Source organism: Anser cygnoides, chromosome Z (assembly GCF_040182565.1).
Source record: "Anser cygnoides isolate HZ-2024a breed goose chromosome Z, Taihu_goose_T2T_genome, whole genome shotgun sequence".
In the NCBI taxonomy this organism is placed as follows: Eukaryota; Metazoa; Chordata; class Aves; order Anseriformes; family Anatidae; genus Anser; species Anser cygnoides.
In genome coordinates, this window is record NC_089912.1 from 19,677,236 (window position 1) to 19,697,500 (window position 20,265).

A 20,265-nucleotide genomic window follows, 5' to 3' on the forward strand; every position below is an offset into this window, starting at 1 on the left:
GACTTTATCAATTCATTTCCCTCATTGCTGTTGATGTTAAAAAATAACTGACATCTTTATTCTGGATTTTTGGCAAAAATCTCTAAATATTTTTGTGTTTTGTAATAAAAATTCCATTTCCAAGCTACTCTACAGATTAGCATAGTAAATTTAACTTACTTTCTGTCAAAACTAACAGTTTAGAATCACAGAATCATTTAGGTTGGAAAAGACGTTCAAGACCATCAAGTCCAACTATCATCATCAACATCCCCTCACTAAACCTTGTTCCTGAGTGCCATGTCCATGCATCTCTTAAATACCTTCAGGGACGAGGACTCCACCACTTGCCTGGGCAGCAAGTTCCAGTGCATGGTCATCCCCTCCGTGATGAGATTCTTCCTAATGTGCAATCTAAACCTCCCTTGGTGCAACTTGGCACTGTTTCTTCACATCCTATCACTTGTCACCTGAGAAAAGAGACTGACACCCTCCTCGCTGCAACCTACTTTCAGGTAGTTATAGGGAGTGGTGAAGTATTTCCTCAGCCTCTTGTTCTCCAGAATAAACAACCCCAGTTCCATCAGCCACTCCTCATAAGCCTCGTTTTGTCCCTTCACCAGCTTCACTGCCCCTTCTCTGCATATGCTTGAGCAACTCAATGTCCTTCTTGTAGTGAGGGGCCCAAAACTGAACACGGTATTTGAGGTGCAGCCTCACCAGTGCTGCGTACAAGGGGACAATCTCTTCCCTAATCCTGCTGGCCATGCTCTTTCTGTTACAGCCCAGGATACCCTTGGCCTTCTTGGACAGCTTGGCTCACTGCAGGCTCATGTTCAGCTGGCTGTCGACCAGCACCTCCAGGTCCGTTCCTGCTGGGCAACTTTTCAGCCACTCTTCTCCAAATCTATACCACTTCACTGGGTTGTTACGACCCAAGTGCAGGACCTGGCACATAACCTTTGTTGGATGCCATGTGGTTGGACTTGGCCCATCGATCTAGCCTACCCAGATCCCTCTGCAGAGCCTACCTGCCCCCACTCAGTTTGACAGTCCTACTTCAAAGGTATTGTCACAACTTAGTATTGTCCATTTATATTCAGTAATCTTGATGTTTAAAATTTCCTTTTCTCAAATAAGAAAGCTGACTGCACTACTGTTACGGAAAACCTTTGTGCTTCAAGTTCTCTGTACGAGAGGTGTGGGAGCCACGGACTCCAGCAAGGACGTAGAGAATTTGATGGCTGCACTCTGCAGTCTGAAAGAAGCTCACACAGAATTTACCCTTCTCTAGAACCACAGCCTCTGCTTATTTTTTAACAGTACAATACTTACACACATCCAGATATTCAGAAAAGGAAGCAGTGATGTTGCTGATAGAGACTGTCTTCCTGTCTTTGCCTCCAGATGTATCTCACCACAACATCTTTGAGTGTGTGCCAGCAGTTTTGTGTTTTTCTATTTCTTCGTACTCTCTGTTTGGACACAGACTGCATTTTCCATTTCATTAGTGCCTGTATCATCATGAACGTCACTTCTGATGGTTATGACATGCTGCCAACTATAGCAGAGCATGTGATGCCATCAACTGACATAATACCTCATACCAGACTCCGTGTAAATGGGTGCAAGGCATCTACGATGCCCGAAGATACCCATGACTCGGCAGTTCTGCTGAGAATTTTAAATTCTCTCCGGACAGTGGGAGGTTGTACAGTGTTCCTGGTGATCTGTCTGTCCAGATTCAGGTAAAAAGGAGCTCACTCTCCTCAGCTTAGCAGTGCACTTGGGTGGTTCAGGCACAGCATTTCTGTACAGTGCTGCGCAGGAGCTCCGCGTGGAACACAAAGGTGTCTAGCATTTTTCCCGAGTCTACAGCCGTCTTGCTTTACTGTTGACAGTTAACAACTTGAATGTATCTCATAAACAGAGGCGTTAAGATCTTTCTCCTGTGTGACGAAGTCATTGACCTTTTGACAGTTACCTTACAAGATAACTGAGTTTGGTTAAGGATCTGGACTATTAGTGAGAGGTCCAGAACAAAGGTTCAATGCATCACATTTTAGATTAGGAAATTCTTAAGGTCTGCCTTTCTTTTTACTTCAAGAAGTGATGACTTTTCTGTTTCTGAGCCTACTGATTCCCAGAATGACAACTGGATGCTTTCTTTCTCCCTCAGTCTGTTGTGTGCATTCCTACCGAGCATTTCTCCCTCTTCTTCAAAAATGTCCAGAAATGAATTCCTGGAGTGCTGGGACAGCTTCCATTCCTGAATCCTACCCCTTTTGTGATCTGGACTCTTTCTGCCACATAAGTGTTTGGTTTTCGCAACCCCATGAGATGTGTTATCAATTTTAAATGCAGTATTAGCCTATGATACCGTATGTCCTCCTGCCAGGCCTCCGTTAGGTTCCCTAGTATTTTCCATTGATCACGGATACTGTGCCACAGGGCATCTCAACCAGGCATCAACATCTACTGCAAAGGAGCCTTTCAAGGCTCCAGCCATCAGTGTTCTGGTGTTTCTTTCTAGAGGATAAGAAGGGTGAGTGTTAATAAACTCTCACTTGAAGTCAGTGCAGGTTACTCCAGATGTATTTTCTATATCCACATTAATGGTTCTCTTTCTTCCTCAATTGCTGTCGTCTGATTTTGAGATTCAAAGATTATAAAGAAATTAAGAATGTGGAAGTGTGTTCCAGCTATTTATCTCCTCCTTGAGGGAAGAGATATGAACAAATCCCCTGTCCCTGTCCCAGCAGCTCAAGCCATGCTCAGCCGTGATGTGAGTAGACAGAATTTCTTTGAGGTATCAATCACTGTAAGCATACACATTTAGGAATATACCAGAGCTGGATATGGAGAGCACTATGGTCTGTGGATGAAATGTGCATGTTTTAGGAATATTTCTGAACTGTATACCAGATAGGCAGTTGTATAATATACATATGTTGTCTTGTTTTATAGTAAATTGTAGTTTATACAAATCAGTATGATAGCACAGGCTTGGGGCAGGATGCTGAATATATTCAGTGAGCGTTAACTTATAAAATAATCATTTGGAGTAAAAATAACTTTCTTAATTTTCATAAATGAAAATAATGAAATTAGTCCCCATAATAATTTCCCCAATAATTTCATAATGAAATTAGTCCCCAGCAACTTTGGAATCCTGAAATGCATTTAAATATAGAAATACATTTTCAATTTTTTGAGGAATTATCAGGTATCGCGAATGCAATTAAACAGTAGCCTAGCAAGTGCCTTCACAGATACTGGCAGTTGATATTTTTGTTATTACCTGGACATTGTCTTTCGTATTCTTGCTAACCCTGTTTCTTACGGAGGCTTATCAGACACTCCGATCAACAGGTAGTCTCTAGCTCAGTGTAGAAACAGATGCTATTTATTTGTTCGGTGTTGGCAGTTCTCCTCAGATACAGAAGATATGGTTACATTCGTCTTATTTAGCCAAAATAACATTTATGTCTTGTTTGAGTTTTAGTATAAAACACCTGTGAATAATTAACTTCCCTGTACAGCCAATTTTAGAGTTAGTATTTGTAGTTACCAGAGATTACAGTGTTTTTACCTTGTAAAACCAGTGCGGTTTGAGATCAGGTGTGCTCCTTCATGTCTGAGGGGTTTGCCATGGGAGGTTTGGAGAGAAGAGCACTGCTGTCTGACTCACCAAGATTCCAGCATGCACCCCTTGTTTGGACATCAGGACCTCTGAAGAGAGCTAGCCAACCTCCCTGGGATGCACAGCAACCAGTAGGTTAGGTAAGGGCTTGCCTGAGCACCAGGAGGAAAAGTTGATGCCTGTGAGGTCCCAGCTGCTCTCTGCAGCAAGGCATCCCACTTTAAACGGAGATGCAGTGCCTCTTTTTCAGCCCGGGTGTGTGGCCTGGGGCTTTCACCTCTGAAACAAGGCCATTCAACATGTGGAGGTGCTGACACATCAGCTCAGGCTAGGTATCAGTTGTGTGTTTTTTATGCTGAGGATATGAGCTTCAAGATGTTAACAGATTCTTCTTTCAAGCCACAGTCAGGGCTGAGTATCTCAAACCCAGTTCAGTTCTGATTTTGTTTAGGAACCATTTGGTTAAGTGCTTTAGCTAGCTCTGAATTAGAGATCTGATGATGAGCATAAATCTCTGTGGTCATCAAATCCATTAATTTACTTAGTTTCAGAGTTTCTTAGCATAAACATTAATAACTACCAGCTGTTTCTGGTGTGAACATTGTTCTGTGTACCCCTACAGCTCAGCAAAGAATTTTTAAGCAACATTTGTAACACAAGAAGGAGGTGGCATTGGTGCGTAACACTTTTTGAAAGGTAAATATTCCATATATACGATATATCAAAGGACCTGGGAGAACAAATGGGTAATTGTTATCCCACAAGTGCTTTTCTTGTGTGTATGTGCACATGCCACCAAGGAAGGCTCCACGGGACCTTTGTGGCCCGGTCATGCAGGGGATATTGACATTTGCCATCCTTATCACTTAAAATTTCAACATGTTGTGCTGAGTGTGTTTGCATCCTTCTTGAAAAAATCATAATAAGAAAATGCATCCAATTAACAACTGTAAACCAAGCAGCATAGTTTGTCAACAAACTACCATTACAAAATACAATTGGGATTAACGATTTTTTTTTTTTTTAACTTTTTGACATTTTCCTCCAAACAGTATTACATTAAGAAAGATTTCTTGATTGGCATTAGATTTTTGTATATTTTACTGCAGTAGATTGTTGTTTCTTCTCACTATTTCCCTATTCATTCACTATTAAGTGTTTGTATTTCACTCATTTCTGCTTAGTATTGAAATACCAGAAATCCCCTATGACAAATAGGAATTTCTGATCCTTTCTTGCAGCCAGTAGGGTCAAAGTCCTGTAACTAAGGACAAGATATCCTTGTGTTTTTTTCTGAAGCCTATGATATTGCAGTGAAGTTTTCTCTTTTTTAAAACCTAATTTGTTCTGTTTGGTGAATTGATAAACCTACTTATAGAGTTCCATATATCTACATGTGGAGACTGCTGTGTTTAAATTCCATAGGAATTTTGAAAAGAAATTAGACTGCAGTGGCTGTTGAAGAGCTATCTTGAATCGGTCACAAGCCTGAAGGTCAAATGGCAATTGTGCTACAAACCGGAGTAAAAAACACAGAGAACTATAAAGCCAAATTCTCAGGAAACACGGAAACATGATGACTTTAGTATCATGTTGCCCAAACACGTTCACTGTTTACCATCAGGTAAGCTTCTGCTGGCTTTTTCCTGATGTTAAAAATAAGTTTTGTTATGTGGGTGTTGGAATGATCTGTTTTGGGAAGGCACCGGATTAGCTTTGAGTCCAATATATTTGTAGCCTGGCCTCATAATGCTACATTTCAGCTCTGCTTTCCCCCTCATCTGCTGCTGTTTTCTACCTGCAGTCAACTGCGCTGAGATAAGTAAGCTTGTTTAGATGTGAAAATCCAGTTTGAATGGGACAGCTGCATAGCAAATTGAACATATGAGCTTTCTGCTGAAAAGATACTGTTTAACTGCTTTCAGTTAATGTTTTCTTTTAGTTTCACAGTTGTGGGAAGACAAATATGTCATATCTGATATTTGATAAACGATGGAGATATATTTCTTCAGTTTCACTTTCAGAGATAGAAAATTGGTATTTCTACATTTGCTTTAAATATGGATCAAGATGTCAGGGGAAATCTTACTGGCTTGTATAGTATTGTTTAATGTGGTGGGAATGTTATGAGTGGTGATAATTCCTGCTTCATCTTTTTTCATGTGGCACATGAAAGCACTTGTAGATTCATTTAGGATGTAATGTTCTGCAGCAACCAGGAAGTTAAAAATATATATATATATTTTTTCTTTTATTTTCTCAGACGTCTGAAGGCACAATAGGCAGATGTCTGTACCCAACACTGATTAAACTAGAGTATTGCAATTTGTCCTATATTGCATCTGTATTACTAAAAACTAACTTTTTAAAAAATGTAGGTTCAGATTTTGATTGGCATTCAGCTAAAAAAAAAAAGTGACTAATACTTAAGAAAAAGATGTTATGGTGGTATTCCCCCCAGATAATCTGTTTCACAGTGTACAGAGAAAGGGCTCCTATTGTCCAATGTTGGGTAAACCTTCCTTTCTCTACCATTTGAGTTTCTTTTCATTTTCAGAACTCTACCCTGACGCTGAACTGCTTTATCTTTTCCTTGAAGGGACACAGAGTGGCACTTCGGGCTGTTCTGCAGCCTTCGTGACTGCTGTGTGTGCAGTCCTTGTCCGTGGTATCCCTTGGTTGTGATGGGTGGCTGAATTCTGTGCAGTAGTGTTACTTCTTGGCTGTATGTCCCTGCTGCACATCAGATCAGAGTCTTTTTTCAAACGTAGCTGGGATTGGGGTTGGAAATGGTTGAGAGAGACTTTCTGCTGCTGCCTGACTTTGGGTGATAGCTGCTACATCAGAAATGTTCAGTTCGCAGCATTTTCCATTCCAGAGTGCACAGATAAAGCACGTTTAAACCTTTTTGCATGAGTTGCAACATGAAATGCTGTTTTGGGGCCGTACCTTTAGCTGGTCGACTTCTGCGCTGTGCTGCTGGTCCTGCACTGCCCAGTAAACGGGAACAAAAACACAATGCTGAGACCTGCGTTTTTCAGGGCGCTGTTGCCACCTGGTGGTATTGGCCCAAACCAGCAACAGACGCTCCGTGACCTGGAGGAGTCGGTGGCAGAAATCACGAGTGGAAATGTTGGAGGGAGCAGGTGCTTGTTGCAAGGCTGATTGCAAAATGGGAAGAGAGGGGCTTGTGCTGCACTGCTCCCAGCCGCTCCTTCTGAGCCACAGCTCCCTTCTTGCCACTTCAAGCAATGTGGCCTTTTTTTTTTTTTTGGAGGCTTTACCTCTGTGCAATGCTTTCAGCTGTGTTAGGTGGGATTTCTGATCGACATGCTCAGTCCCAAGTGAACAAATGATATGTGTGCCGATGGTGGCAGAAGGTGTGGGTAGCCTTTATTCTTTTTCTCTCCCCATTTATTTTCCACAACGGTCAAATACCCAAACTATTGTACATACTGAGCCTCAGATTTTGGAAACGCACTGTAAAGTCCTGAGCCTCTAAGACTTTAAGTAGCACAGCCCCAACAGAGAAGACAACCGAAGAGTTAACCATCTTAAGGCTGGGCCGTAATTCAGCTTTCAGCTACAAGAAGTTGAGCAAAATGACTAAGAAGTCTGATTCACATTATGTTATTCAGCTCTCTTTTTTGAAACTCAATACTTGAAACAGTTTGTGAAGGTCTTGGAGTAATCCTGTGAAGTGGTATTCGGTTTGGCCAAGCCCCAGAGTGCAAACTGAGTTATTTTTACTGTCAAAGCATTCTGAGAGCTGAAGTATGAATTTCCTGTGAAGTAGATAAAATACTTCAAGGATTTGACATACTTTACTAAACAAATGTATTTGGACTCCAGCAAGAATTCCTGAGCTTTTTAAATCTGGAATTTATGCCAATCAATCATAATCCAGTCCTGAGTTTTTAGTGTAGTGCTAACCTGCTACTCAGAGCTTACACCTGAAATTTGCCTGCAGTGCTCACTAACATTGGTCTGTTTAATGTAGGGAAAAATGAGCAAAGTATGTATTTTCGGTCATCATAATTAGCTTAGAAATTATCAAAGCCCTTCTTTTGTGGGAGGAATGCCTATTTTGAGCTGTAAATCATTAGGTTTCACTTACGGACATAGATACTTAAAGTTAAAAAAAAAAAATCAAAGAGATGGTTTAGGTTAAAATTGTCCTAGCTATGAAATAAATAGGAAAGTTTAGCTATAACTGGGACCTTCATTATGTGGACACCACTTGTATATGCTGGAATGGTAGAACAGAAAGGAAGAAAATGATTATGTTTTATTAGACTGTTACTCAGACATGGACCAGCCTGCAGTGCTAATCTCCTAAGTCTGATTTAGTTTTGAAAATGTTTAGTTTTTGAAAATGCCCATGATAAGCAAGTGCTGGAAATTTTTCTTCCAAGGCTGCTGTAAATGATAATATATATATATATGTGTTTAATGGGGGTACTGGGCACTGATTTTTTTCATCTCTTATTCAGCATATTCATAATTAATAATTTCCGCAAAGAAATCCAGTACTTGCAAGTACTTTTCCAAATTCCTAATGTGGCTTCAGTCTAAGCTTTAGGCAAATAGTAAACTGATTTAAAACCTATTTGGAACATGCAGAAATCAATATGGTTCTCTGAACGAACACCACATAATTAGGTACATCTGGCTTGTGAATGTAAACTATAGCTAAACTGAATTTTTTAAAAGCAAACTCTGCTTAGGTTTAATATCCATTTAAATCCCTCTTTTAATCTATTTTAATTAAATTTGAACTAAAAAGAGATTATTCTCTTAGCTTGATATTTTTTAGTTTTGTTTGATTTGAAATTTTATCTAGATAAGATTTTATTTGATATGCAAGTGGAGTTTTCACTGTTTGCATGATTAATGACTGGCGTCTGAAGGAAAAAGGACATAGTTTGGTTGTTACGTATTAGCAAAACACTTGGATCATTCACTTGGAACTGGAACACAGCCGTTGCAAACAGAGACATGTGTTTTCCCATATGTATGCTGCTTTTAGGTGAACAAAAACTTTCCATTTTTAAGCTAATATCCAATTTTCTATTCTGTCAGCATCACTGCAATACCTTTTCAAAAAGAAAAACGTGCCATATTAGCCATAAACACCAGAAGCATTGTTTAAATCATGCTATATTTAACACTACTTCAGGCACTCTGTTTTCAAGCTCTTTTTGACTTTTGGCTCTGTAATATTAGATCTTATGGTTTTAATTAAAATAACCCTTTTTAATTAAAAGTGTTCCAGCACTGTGTTTTGATGCATAAGTATCTGGCAATACCTCGTCTTTTGTCTTGCTGAGAGCAGATCTGGTGTAAGTATCTCTTCTCATGGTTTGTGTTGACATTGTTGGTCTCTGCATAGCATATTGACTCTCTGGTAATCTAGGGAATCTGTGACACTTTTGTGTGTTTTCTATTTCTGATGCAGAGTTTTTCCATGACAATGTGTTTGGCATTCTGTCACTCAGATTTCTTCTTACACCTTTCTTTCATTGCTGTAAAGGCTGTGGTGTCACGTACTAACAGAAATATTTTGTAAGAATCTAATCATAAACTACCTCTGGGAAGCTTATTTTTCTGTGTGATAAAAGTCTTGAAACTAACCCAGATCTGCTGTCCCCTTGACCAGACTGGAGGAGAATTGCACTTCTTCCCTGTGAGACTGTGGGTCTCCTCATTGCTGTCCCATTCTTTTCAATGCTGCCTTTTGCTTGGAATAGCTGCATTGGCGGTAGCGATCTGCACATGCTCTTTGTAAAGGAAAAATCAGATTTGTGACTGAAATTTCTGGTATCTGGAGAAACATTGATATAAACCTGTGCCACTAACTATTGCAGTAAAAATTTCTGATATCTGGAGAAACATTGATATAAACCTGCGCCACTAACTATTGCAGTCCTTGGAGCAAGGCCCTCAAAACACAGCTGGCTAGCCTCGACTATCTGTCTTTGACTACTATCATGTCCTCTGTGACCTTCTGAACATTTACCAAACTGATTATTGCCTATCTGTGGACAGCGATCAAGTCATTAAATATTATTCAGCATGTTTGCTTTAGACAAATTGATACTTCCTGCACGGAAACTTTGTCTTCAGCAGGTGGTAACTGGTGAATACATTGGTGCTTGTCAGCAGCGCACGGTTTCTGCATGGCTGCAGGAAAGCCGATGCATCATTACTGATTTTGTGCAACGTGATACTTGCAGCCAAGGCGACAGAAATACTTCAGGGTTCCTATCTCAGAAGTCATGGTGTGTGGGTTGGTGAGGTCTGGGAGGTTAAAAGGCACGCCTGCAAAGTCCTGCGGCGCTGCAGCAGGCGCTGACCAGGCTCGCCGGGACAGCTGTGGTTGGAGGCCAGGTGGAAACATGTCCCCAGCTCCTCAGGACAGAGCTTGAGTAGAGGCAGCAGCACTTCAAAAGCAGCTGTTGTCACCGGTTGGGAACTGGCTGTCTCAGCTGGTGTGTTTGTAACAGGGGCTCAGGTTTTGAAGATCTGCACGGTGGAGACATCTGTGCCGTGTGTGAGGTAGTTACTTCTCTGCTGTCTTCTCAGGCTGGCAACACTGGAAAGTACAGAGACACAGTTGTGGGTATTGCACAGGTGGACGTGGGGCACTTGTGCAGGGGAGACTACTGGGGCTTTCAAGTTTCATAAAAAGGCTCTGTGTAATACTAGTCCAGCGTTTTCAGTTTCATGTGGCCTTTTGTGCATAATCCCTTCTTACCCTCTTGCTGTCCCTTTTCCTGTCCGGGGCAGAACAGCTGAGGTGGGGAGCCTCTGGAAGGCGAGTTTTACTGCATCCACATGGAAGCCAGCATCTGTGTTACCTGCTGCTTCCCGGCACTGCCTTTCTTCCTGTCCCTAACTCAGTGACCATGTTTTCGGTCCATTTGTCACCTTATACTTCTGCTTGTTCTGTCCTTTTGCGGACCAGAAAGCAGGCCTTGAGACATACTTTTGCACAGCTTACTCTGTGACGAAGCCTTGGGCTTTGCTTGCTTTACCTGAAAGATGCACAAGCAGCAGGAGTGGGTTCATATGGCACTAGGTTTGGAAATGAGAGGATGGACAGACCTCAAGAAACCACTGGCAGGATGGAGAAGGGACGCTGAGCAAGAGGGCATAGAAGTAGGCAAGGAGAGCAAAGGGGTATCAGAGAAGAACAGGGCGAAGTACTGGATACCAGGCATAATAAAGAAGCCATTGAGGGATCACTTGATGATGCTTGGGGCTGGACTTTTTATAATTTGTTACCACATGATAGAAACATACACCAGAGGATCATCTTGTGGGTCTGCCCAGTAGGTGGAAGTATTGTGAGTGTCTCAACAAGTGGCACCAGCGTTATCATAAGTGGTCTGAGGTCTGTTGTGCCAAGGGGAACACGGGCTTAATGATAAGGAATAATGCAGTGAGGATCAGGCCAAAATATTTGGTACACACCCTTTTCATGTTTGGCATGTGGATTCAAACTCCTAATGTTATGGTATATTTTGTCTCTCTACCTTTCTGTGGATTGAGTTTTTCTAACATGAAAATGGTAGCCTAGTATGCGGTTTATGTGCATGAAGATGAGTTGTTTAAAAATTCTGCACCATAGATAGCTGAGATGTTAGAATTGTGCTGTTATATGAAAACACTGAATGCTGTATGCTGAAAACAGTATTTCTGACAGCAAGCAAAACCTAATCACTGTCTGGATTATCTTGATATATCTGTGTTTTATGATAGAAGATAATGAAACAGAACGCAGGAGTAAAGTCAGGCTAAAGCAACAACAGATGGGTTATTGTATCTAGTCCTTTCACTTACAGAACTATATAAACAGTGCTACTAAAATTGCATGGCTAAACAAAAGTCCTCTTTTTAATGTAGAATAATATTAAAAAACAAATCAGCAAGATTGCCTAAGAGCTGTAGTTTGTTTTTGCTGCACTGTTGCCAGACAGAGCATATTGCATTCTGTTTTGCAATAATAGAAGTAACACAACTGCAGATGTTATTGCTCTACCTCTTGGTTAGGTAATAAATTTAAAACAGCTTCTTGGTTTGCTAATTTGAATGTCTGTGCATAACTGTTTAAGTGCAGAACTGAAAGCAGAACAAGTTAGATATATTGCAAGAAAACTGTCATTTTAATTTTTCTCTGTAACTCCATGCCCCTGTCTCCACACCTTTCCTTGCCCTATGCCATGGACGTTTGAGAAATGCTTTTAGCTACCAGAAAACACACTCACAAAATACTTGCGCTGTTGGCCACTTCAATTGAGCTTTCTGGCACAGCCTCTCAGTTATTTGACCTCTTCTATGAAGGGTTGATGTAGAAAATAAAAACAAACAGTGCAAATAAAGCAGTTACTAATAACTGGTGATGATTTTTCCTTTGTTTCTAAGTTCATCAGAAGTGTCACAAACAGCATTTAGTAGAGGATTAACAGTTTTTATCTATTTATAAATTAAATCCCCACGTTGATGGTTGTTGCTCTTTTGAGCTGTTACTTAAAAATCTCCCTGGAAATGTTCTGTGCAGGACTGTTTTTAATATTGTAGGAGTAGAGTTCTTTTTTAGGTATTTGGAAGTAACTTATGATTCTTCCAAAGAAATCCAAGGTCTTTATTACTGAACCTTGGGAAAACAAATATATAAGACAGCAAAGTTTTATGAGATTGAATGCTAATGAAATAAAGAGTGGAACTGCACACAGAAGGCATTATGCATGGTTTCAATTAAAATACTGGTATGCTGGTATATTTTTAATCCTATTAAACATTTTTGTTGTCTGAGTTTTCTTTCATGATAGTTCTACAAAAGAAGAACCTACATTTTTATCTATATGCAAATACTTCCAAGAAGATTCCTCTGAATTATTATCTAGCAGTTAATAAATGGTTTCTGCAGAAATTAATCCAGGTGCCTTTTACTTTCTAGCTACACACGTGCATTAACTGTATAAAGATAGGTGGAAAGAGTTCATAAGTCTGTGAAAGGGAAGCTAATTTGTCACTCAACTGTCTCTTCAGTTCATTACATTTATGTTTTTATACTTTACAAATAATACCGTATAATGTCTCCTTCTTTCTCATGTTCCAGAAATAATTTGGCTAGGGCCTAGGTGTTTTGTTTTCTGCTGGCCTATTAAAGAAAAAAAAGTATAAAGAAAGAAATGAAAAATAACACAGATTCTACATTTCAGATAGTGTTTGATTTTGCAACCAGATTTTTCTCTGGTTATTCTGGTTGCCTTGTAGCAGTCTGCTCCCGATCCCTTGTGTCTTGAAATGTGCTGGAGATTTGAAACTAGGGCAGCAGTCAAAGAATTTGCATATACAGCTTTCTCTAGTCCACTGTTTCATGAAATCATCACATGATAGAAACTTGTTTCTGCGCATACTTGGATCATAAACCATTGTGTAGATGGTTTGCTATTGATCATAGCTGCTCTGTGCTTAATGCAGGATGGCTATCTACTCCTGGAGAGGCAGTACCTAATTACATACAGATTGATCTCTTCACCATGTAGTTGCTGAATACTCAGGCACCAGCCAGGCTGCAGGCAGGCTAGACATTAAGGTTCCTGACCAATCCTGTTTTGTAAAACCTGAGTTACTCTGGGAAGACAGGCTCGGATTGTTTCACCTTCAATTTTTTAGCCATGTTCTTTGCAAGAACCTGAGAACAATCTGTTAATAAGGTCTGTCTCAATTTAAATGAAGGAGGGGCTGAAGGAAGTGTTTTGTACCTATAACATGACCATGGATAATTAAAAATGGCTCCAGGTTGTTTCTGAAGCAAGTTTCCCACATATGTGCAGCTGGTGCCAGATGTTGGTCAGAGTGAGGACCGGACAGCACTGACACTCACAAAGTCTGAGCTGAGAAGCTGCTGCTTCCAACCTGGGGAGCAGGGCAGGATGGCCCAAGCTGATGGATACCTGGTCAAACCCTGGTGTGGAGACAGACGTCCGCTGCCTCCTATGCTGCTTCTGCCTGTACTGGTGTTAATTTGTCTGTGATAGCAAAAAATTACAAGAGAGGACCTATGTAGGTGTAGTGGGTTTACGTGGCAAGGTTTTGGTAGCAGGGGGCCATAGGGGTGGCTTCTGTGAGAAGGATCTAGAAGCTGCCCCATGTTTGGTTAGGGCCCCGCTGCTGACCAGAGCTGAGCCAATAAGTGATGTTGTTTTGTGCCTCTGTGAGAGCATATTTAAGACAGGGAAAAAAAACGCTGCACCACACAGCAGCTGGGAGAGTGAGAGGAGTGAGGAACAGCCTTGCAGGCACCAAGGTCAGTGAAGAAGGAGGGGGAGAGGTGCTCCAGGTGCCGGAGCAGAAGTCCCCTGCAGCCTGTGGTGAGGACCATGGTGAAGCAGGCTGTCCCCCTGCAGCCCATGGAGTACCACAGTAGAGAAGGGTTCCACCCTGAAGCCTGTGGAGGAGACCACAGTGGAGACTGCAGCCTGTTGAAGACCCCTGCTGGAGCAGATTCCGGGCCAGACCTGTAGCCCGTGGAGAGGAGACCACACAGGAGCAGGTGACCTGGCAGGAGCTGCTGCCCATGGGGGATCCAGGTTGGAGCAGTTTGCTCCTGAGGGATGGACCCATATCTGGAGCAGTTCTAAAGAGCTGCTGCCTGTGGGCAGCCCACACCGGATCAGTTCGGCAAGGACTGCATCCCGTGGGAGGGACCCCACAGCACAGGAGACAAGAGTGACCAAGAAGGAGCGGCGGAGAAGAAGCGCTATAGACTGACCATAACCCCCATTCCCCCGTTCCCCTGTGCTGCTCGGGGGGAGGAGGTGGAAGAGGGTGGATGGGGGGGGAAGGCACTTTTGGTTTCTTTCCTTTGTTTCTCACTTCTCTAGCTTGTTAGTAATAGGCAATAAATCTTACTGTCTCTCTATGCTGAGTCAGTTTTGCCCGTTACAACAATTACTGCATGATCTCCCTGTCCTTATTTCAACCCTTGAGCCCTTTTCATAGTATTTTCTCCCTGTTCCTCTTTCAGGAGGGGGAGTGAGAGAGTGGTTGTGGTGGAGCTTGGCCGCCCACCTGAGTTAAAACCACCACAGTAGGGAGCGAGGATGAAGACACCAGTTAATTCTTGCTGCAGAACCTGCATGAAGTTTGCAGGAAGAGGTCTTACAAGGCTATCACTGAACTTGTGTCCATCATGTCCATGTGTGCCAGCATACAGGTGATGCCCATGTGCATCACTGCTGATGTTCATGTACACCATTGTGCCCAGGTGCTGCCACGTGCAGCAGCGTTCAGGTGATGCCTGTGTGCGATGGTGCTCCGGTGATGTCTGTACGTGGCAGCAACAGGTGAGAGCTGCACCCTTTGGCACCTGGGAGGATGCCTGGTGGGTTCATTTCTGCAGGAGATGAGTAGGAGGAGTTGCTGGGAGAGGCAGCAGCTCTTCACAGTGTGCTGCAAGAGCTCAGGGCTTGCTAGAGATGCCAAAAATCATGTCTGCCAGTCTGCAGTATCAGGGAAGGGCTAAAAAAAAACCAAAAAACAAGCAAGCAAAACAAAACAACAGAAAAAAACATTGCCCTTTTGAAAACTTGTGCATCTTGAAATTCAGTTCAATTATTGTCTGCCTGTCTGGGAAAAAAACTTGTAAAAGGTACAGGAAAGGAGCAAGTCAAGTGTCCGCTTGTTGTCATTGACTGCTTACCCAATCAGTAACTTCTATAAAAACATCTTCCTGGTAAAACCTACAAGTTAAGATGGAGACACCTACAGAAAAGCTAGCTATGGTTAATTTCCTAATTATGTCTCACTGTGGCTTCCAGTCTACATTCTGTGAATGTAACTGTTAGTTGTTTTTTTCCATTAAATAGCGACTTGTACATTTTATCTGAGATACTGCATAAACGTATTGTTACTGTTTTGATAGGGCAGCATGTCTGGGTATTCCAGAAATGTTTGCATACCAGATCTACCAAACTTATTTCAGTTTGGGAAACAGTATTTGAGAATTGGTGAAACGCATTCACAGTGACGGATGTACCACACAGTTTCTCGTGATTTCAAAAAGATGCGCTACTTCAGGACAGTATCCGTGTTCTGCTTGTCCTGTGTGAAAAGCTGTGTTACACGCCTTTACTCCACTCCCCTGGACGAGTACCAGAAGGTGAAAATCAGTCACCCAGAAACCTTTATATCAGAAATAGGTATGACTTGTTGGGGCTACAGGAGGGAGGTGGTTCTGGGGTAAGCTTCCTTTTATATTACTGCATGATTGCTAAACTGCAACGTTTCTATAATGCCTCGGTTACACGTTTAAGTATGGCACCTTACATAGAGAAAACAGCTGTTTGAAAAGTCATTTGTAGTTTGAAAGCTAACACTTTTGTCAGCTATATAGCCCCAGGTGGGACAGTGTAATGCAACACTTTTACTTGTTCATCATACTCATCACACAACATTTTTGTTTACCTCATCCTTGACAATTTGTAGGAAAGAAAATCTCAATGACATGGCTGTTGACACAGCACAAAGAAATACAACCTGCAGTTTTGTGTGTTATGATGCTCTCAGGACACTTGTGCACCTCTTTATGCTGTCAAACAGTTGGAGTGAGGGTGGAAGATCCAGATTTCCTCGGGTTCCGTATCAGTTCTGTCATGTGGGTTCAATAACCGTGCAGTTATAGCCAGCAAAAGACATGCAGTTGGCTCATAACGAGAAAACGATTTCTGGCCGTAGCAGGGTGTTAAAGTTGGTCATGGATCTTATTTTTTTGTTTGTTTTTTTTGTTTGTTTTTAGAGGTTTGCAAGCCCTTTAATGTGATATTCTGGAATAACAGAAGTTATCACCAGACACTGTTAATCACATTAACCAAACAGAGGAAGATTAAAATAAATAAATAAATTGATGAATATGTAATGTCTGAAATGGTGCATTACCGCTTCCTTCTCTAGAACTGTTCTATGGCTGTGCGGTTTCTTTTTGCAGTAGGAGATTTATTCTTGCTTCCATAGCAGCTGTCTCTTCTTGAAAGCTTCTTCCTGATACTTTTCACGTAGTACTGCAGCTTCCTTCTTTTTGTGAACAAAAACGTTACAGTCCCTTATGACATTTCAGCATTGAGCTTCAGTATCTTCTTAGCAGTAATTCCAGCACCGGTTTTGGTCTACTATTATTTTTACTATTTATTTTAAATATTTAGAGAAGATGTAATAGTATTTGCCACCTGTCTATCTATTAAGAAAATGCTTCTGTCTAAGTGCATTAAGACAAAACATGAACAAGATTTTAAGCTCGCCCGGGGATGTGCTGCCAAGGCTACCCACCCTCTAACACTGCCTTGTGTATTTCTACATAAATAAGCAAAGGGCTGGCTACTGCCTGTTCATTGTGCAGTATTATCTGCAGAAATGTCAGCAGTTAGCTTATTCTTTACAAATGAAGGTGGGTTTTTTTGTTGTTGTTTTAGCAGAGAGTGTGTAAAGGACTGACCACGCTTCGCTCCATCCCTTTGCCTTTCCCAGCCTTGTGGCTTTTAGACTCTTAACCACTGAAATTTAGAATGCAAACTGATTTTGTGTGTGTGCCACAAAATTTTCTTCAGAGAACTCTGGCCTCCCTTCCAAGGTAGTTCCTGTCCAAATGAATGTTTGTTACTGGGTTTTAAGCCCTTCATTTTAGCAAGTGAGTTTGTTTTTCCCCTGAAAATTGGCTGTCCTATGAAATTTAGTTATGTATCCTGACTCTATTTTTAGAGTTTTTGTCATTCTTTCGTTTGTCCAGCCCACTCCATATCACATGCACAGTTTATGATTAAAGAAGGTTTTTTAAGCTTCCAGGCTGTTTACTCATCAGAGGACCCAAAAGTCAGTCTGGATTCTACTTGCAGGTGAGAAGATCCTGTTCTCCCATACCTGGGCATTGTCCACTGGCTCTACTTAATTTTTATTTGCCTTATTTTGTTACTTTTTCAGACACTTCAATAAAGTTTACTGGAGTTCACTGGTTGCAGACTCTGAAGATGATAATATCCTTATGATGTAGTGCCATTAGAAGTCACTGTTTAACACAAGATCAGAAGATTACCTACCTAAACTCTTTTCATTCTGGTTGGGGTCTTTTCAGCTGATGGATGTGTCCTTGAGAAGTGTGCCAACCAAAATGAAAACAAAATCATTTCTAAAGTCTGAGTGGAGACCCTGTAGGAGCTGTGAGGAACAGAGAAGGAGGTGCAATCTAGACCCTGTAGGGAAGAAACTAAAGAAAAATGTAAGGGTTTTCTCGTGGTTTTCTCTTGTTTTTTCCTAAGTGCTTTTAAGTTCCTGAGAGATTGCAGAACTTGCTAAGTTTAATCACAAAGCTCATTATCTCTCCATGCCTGTCATCTAAAATACTGAAAGACATCTATTGTGTAAATCTGCTCGTGGAAGGCTCTTGATACCAGGCTATTTTCTGGCCTCTTGATTTCTCTACTCCCTGTAATCAAAGGACCCCAAAGGCTATTGCGGTTCATCTTGGCTTATGCTGTTTCTTCCTGTTCCTCCTCTATTCTGTGTGGGGGTTTTTGAGTGGTTTCAGTCTACTATCCAGTAATTACCCCAAACCAGTGTTCAGGGAGCAGAAAGATGTGGAGGAGTAATCTTTTTTTTTTTTTTTTTAAATAAATTATTTTTTTTATTTGAAAATGTGGCTTTTTTAGTTAGTCCAGTGTTGTAATTACTTTTTCTTCAGTGATGTCGTATAGGACAATATTTGCTTTCACTCTCTGTGCTCTGAAGGACGCAACTGCTGAACTTTGCTACATCACAGAAGGCAACGAGGCCTGTGGAAGAGAAAATAAGAACTGAAGAATAACCTTAGGAGACCCATGGGGTTGTACATCTTGTCAGCAAGAAATTTTCAGCGTCGCCAAGTGCCTTTAAAATGAGATCTTATTTAGGCACAGGTGAAGTACAGGGGAAAAGGCAGTCCTTATCAAGAATAAAATCACTCAGAATAGCACAACAAGTGCTCACATGCGGAAGTATTATTTACCCAGGTCCATGCAGCAAATGGGCCATGGCTAGAGAATTCATACCATCTGTCCTGACTATGTCTTGTACTTGCAAAACCATCCCTCCTACTTACAGTGTTCCCATAAACTTTAATGAATACATCTGAACGTTACAAAACTGAAGTGCTTAATTTTTTTTACTGTTATTTTTGAACGTGCCCCAATTTTGTGTAGCTCACAGCTTTCTGATTTCATCCTGAAGTATGCTTTATTTCTTCTTGATGAGGCTCCAGGAACATGCGCACTCATTGTTCCTTGCATTGCTTTCACCAAGACCCTTGCAGCCCTACAGAGGTGTGTGTTGAGCCCTGTTACCTGGAGGTGGGAGGGAGTGCTGTCCCCACATAAAGCTGGCTCTGCTTCAGAGCTGGCCGTGCAGTTGGGGCTCCTCTGGAAAGAAGTATGCCTCTGCTGTGGTCTGAGCAATAGCCTTTCTGCTCTGCTTTTGTCCTGTTTGCTGTACTAAAAATAAATTAAATGAATAAGTAGGAAAAGATAGTTCCTTGTAACAGTGATTGTACTGAAGACTGTGCCAACTGGAAAATAGGCTTGCACATAGTTCCCACCGCTTTTGCTGCTGATCCTTTGTGTGACAAGGCAGGGGGTTGCTGCAGGAGATGACTGCTCCCTTGCTGTGCTGTAGAACAGCGTGGAGTGATATTTAAAGATGATGATCTTCACAGGGGTGTGGGCACAAAGAAATCAGGTGGCTTCTGCATGCAGCACAAGTGAGTTGCACCTTTCAGGGTGCCTGGCATCACACACAGCCTGAAAGAAGGGAAAAAAGTGTTCTTTAGCTTCATCTTGAGCTGCCTGAACAGGGCTGCTGCTGCTCCTCATCCTCTGAGCATTTGTGTAGTCATCCTGCTTTAGTCGGCGCAATTACAGATACTACAGAACTCATCCCAGATAGCAGCCAGTGCTGAAATGTACAACTTCAGCTTAAAAAGTAATTGATTTAAATTAGATTTTACTGCCCCAGTTAGCACAGCCCCAGTCTGCTTGCCAGTTGCTGCGATCACATGCCGTTCCTTGCCCAGGGTGTTTTTGGTCTCCTGTGCTTGCTTTCTCATACCCCGCTGGCGAGCTGTAACAAGTAAAACTCCACCCTTTCTAGAGACCAGGGAGAATGAAATGCATAACCGGCAACTGCTGGCAAGGGAAGTGAGAGTTTCTGTTGAGGTGCCGCTGCTTTTCCAGACGGCGGCTGGTGTGCCGCTCCGAAAGGGGCGGAATCCTTTCCGAGCAGCTGAGCTGTGATTTGCTGAATTCTCAGACTTTTCCCCTTAAAATCCCAACCCTCTTTTTTTTTTTTTTTTCTCTTTTCTTTCCCCCATTTTTTTTTTCCTTTTTCTGAGAAGTCGACTCGCAGCTCCTCAGGGCGCACCGAAGCTGCCGTGTCTGCCCGCAGCACCATGAGCTCGGAGGCGGACGAGTCCAGGGAAGGTAGGGGAACGGCTCCACAGCACCCCTGGGCCCAGGGACATGTCCTCAGCTGGAGCAAGAGTTTTCTGCTCACTTTTGGGCTCTCAGAGGGGAGGGAGAGTGACCTGGTGTCTTGTGGGTTTTGCTGGGCATGAA

General features: G+C 41.9%; 1 protein-coding gene across 2 annotated transcripts in view; it reads left to right on the plus strand.

Annotated features, from left to right (window-relative positions):
• TNFAIP8 (TNF alpha induced protein 8) overlaps positions 1-20,265 on the plus strand; it is a 65,934-nt gene that overhangs the window by 24,984 nt on the left and 20,685 nt on the right. Inside the window, exon 1 of one of the 2 annotated variants that reach the window (XM_013200265.3) lies at positions 19,955-20,130. The exons of the other annotated variant lie outside the window; for it this stretch is intronic. Within the exon in view, the coding sequence (XP_013055719.1) occupies positions 20,100-20,130 (31 nt within the window). The 5' untranslated portion in view covers positions 19,955-20,099. Of the gene's footprint in view, positions 1-19,954; positions 20,131-20,265 lie in introns of those variants that run through there. 2 annotated transcript variants of the gene reach the window in all.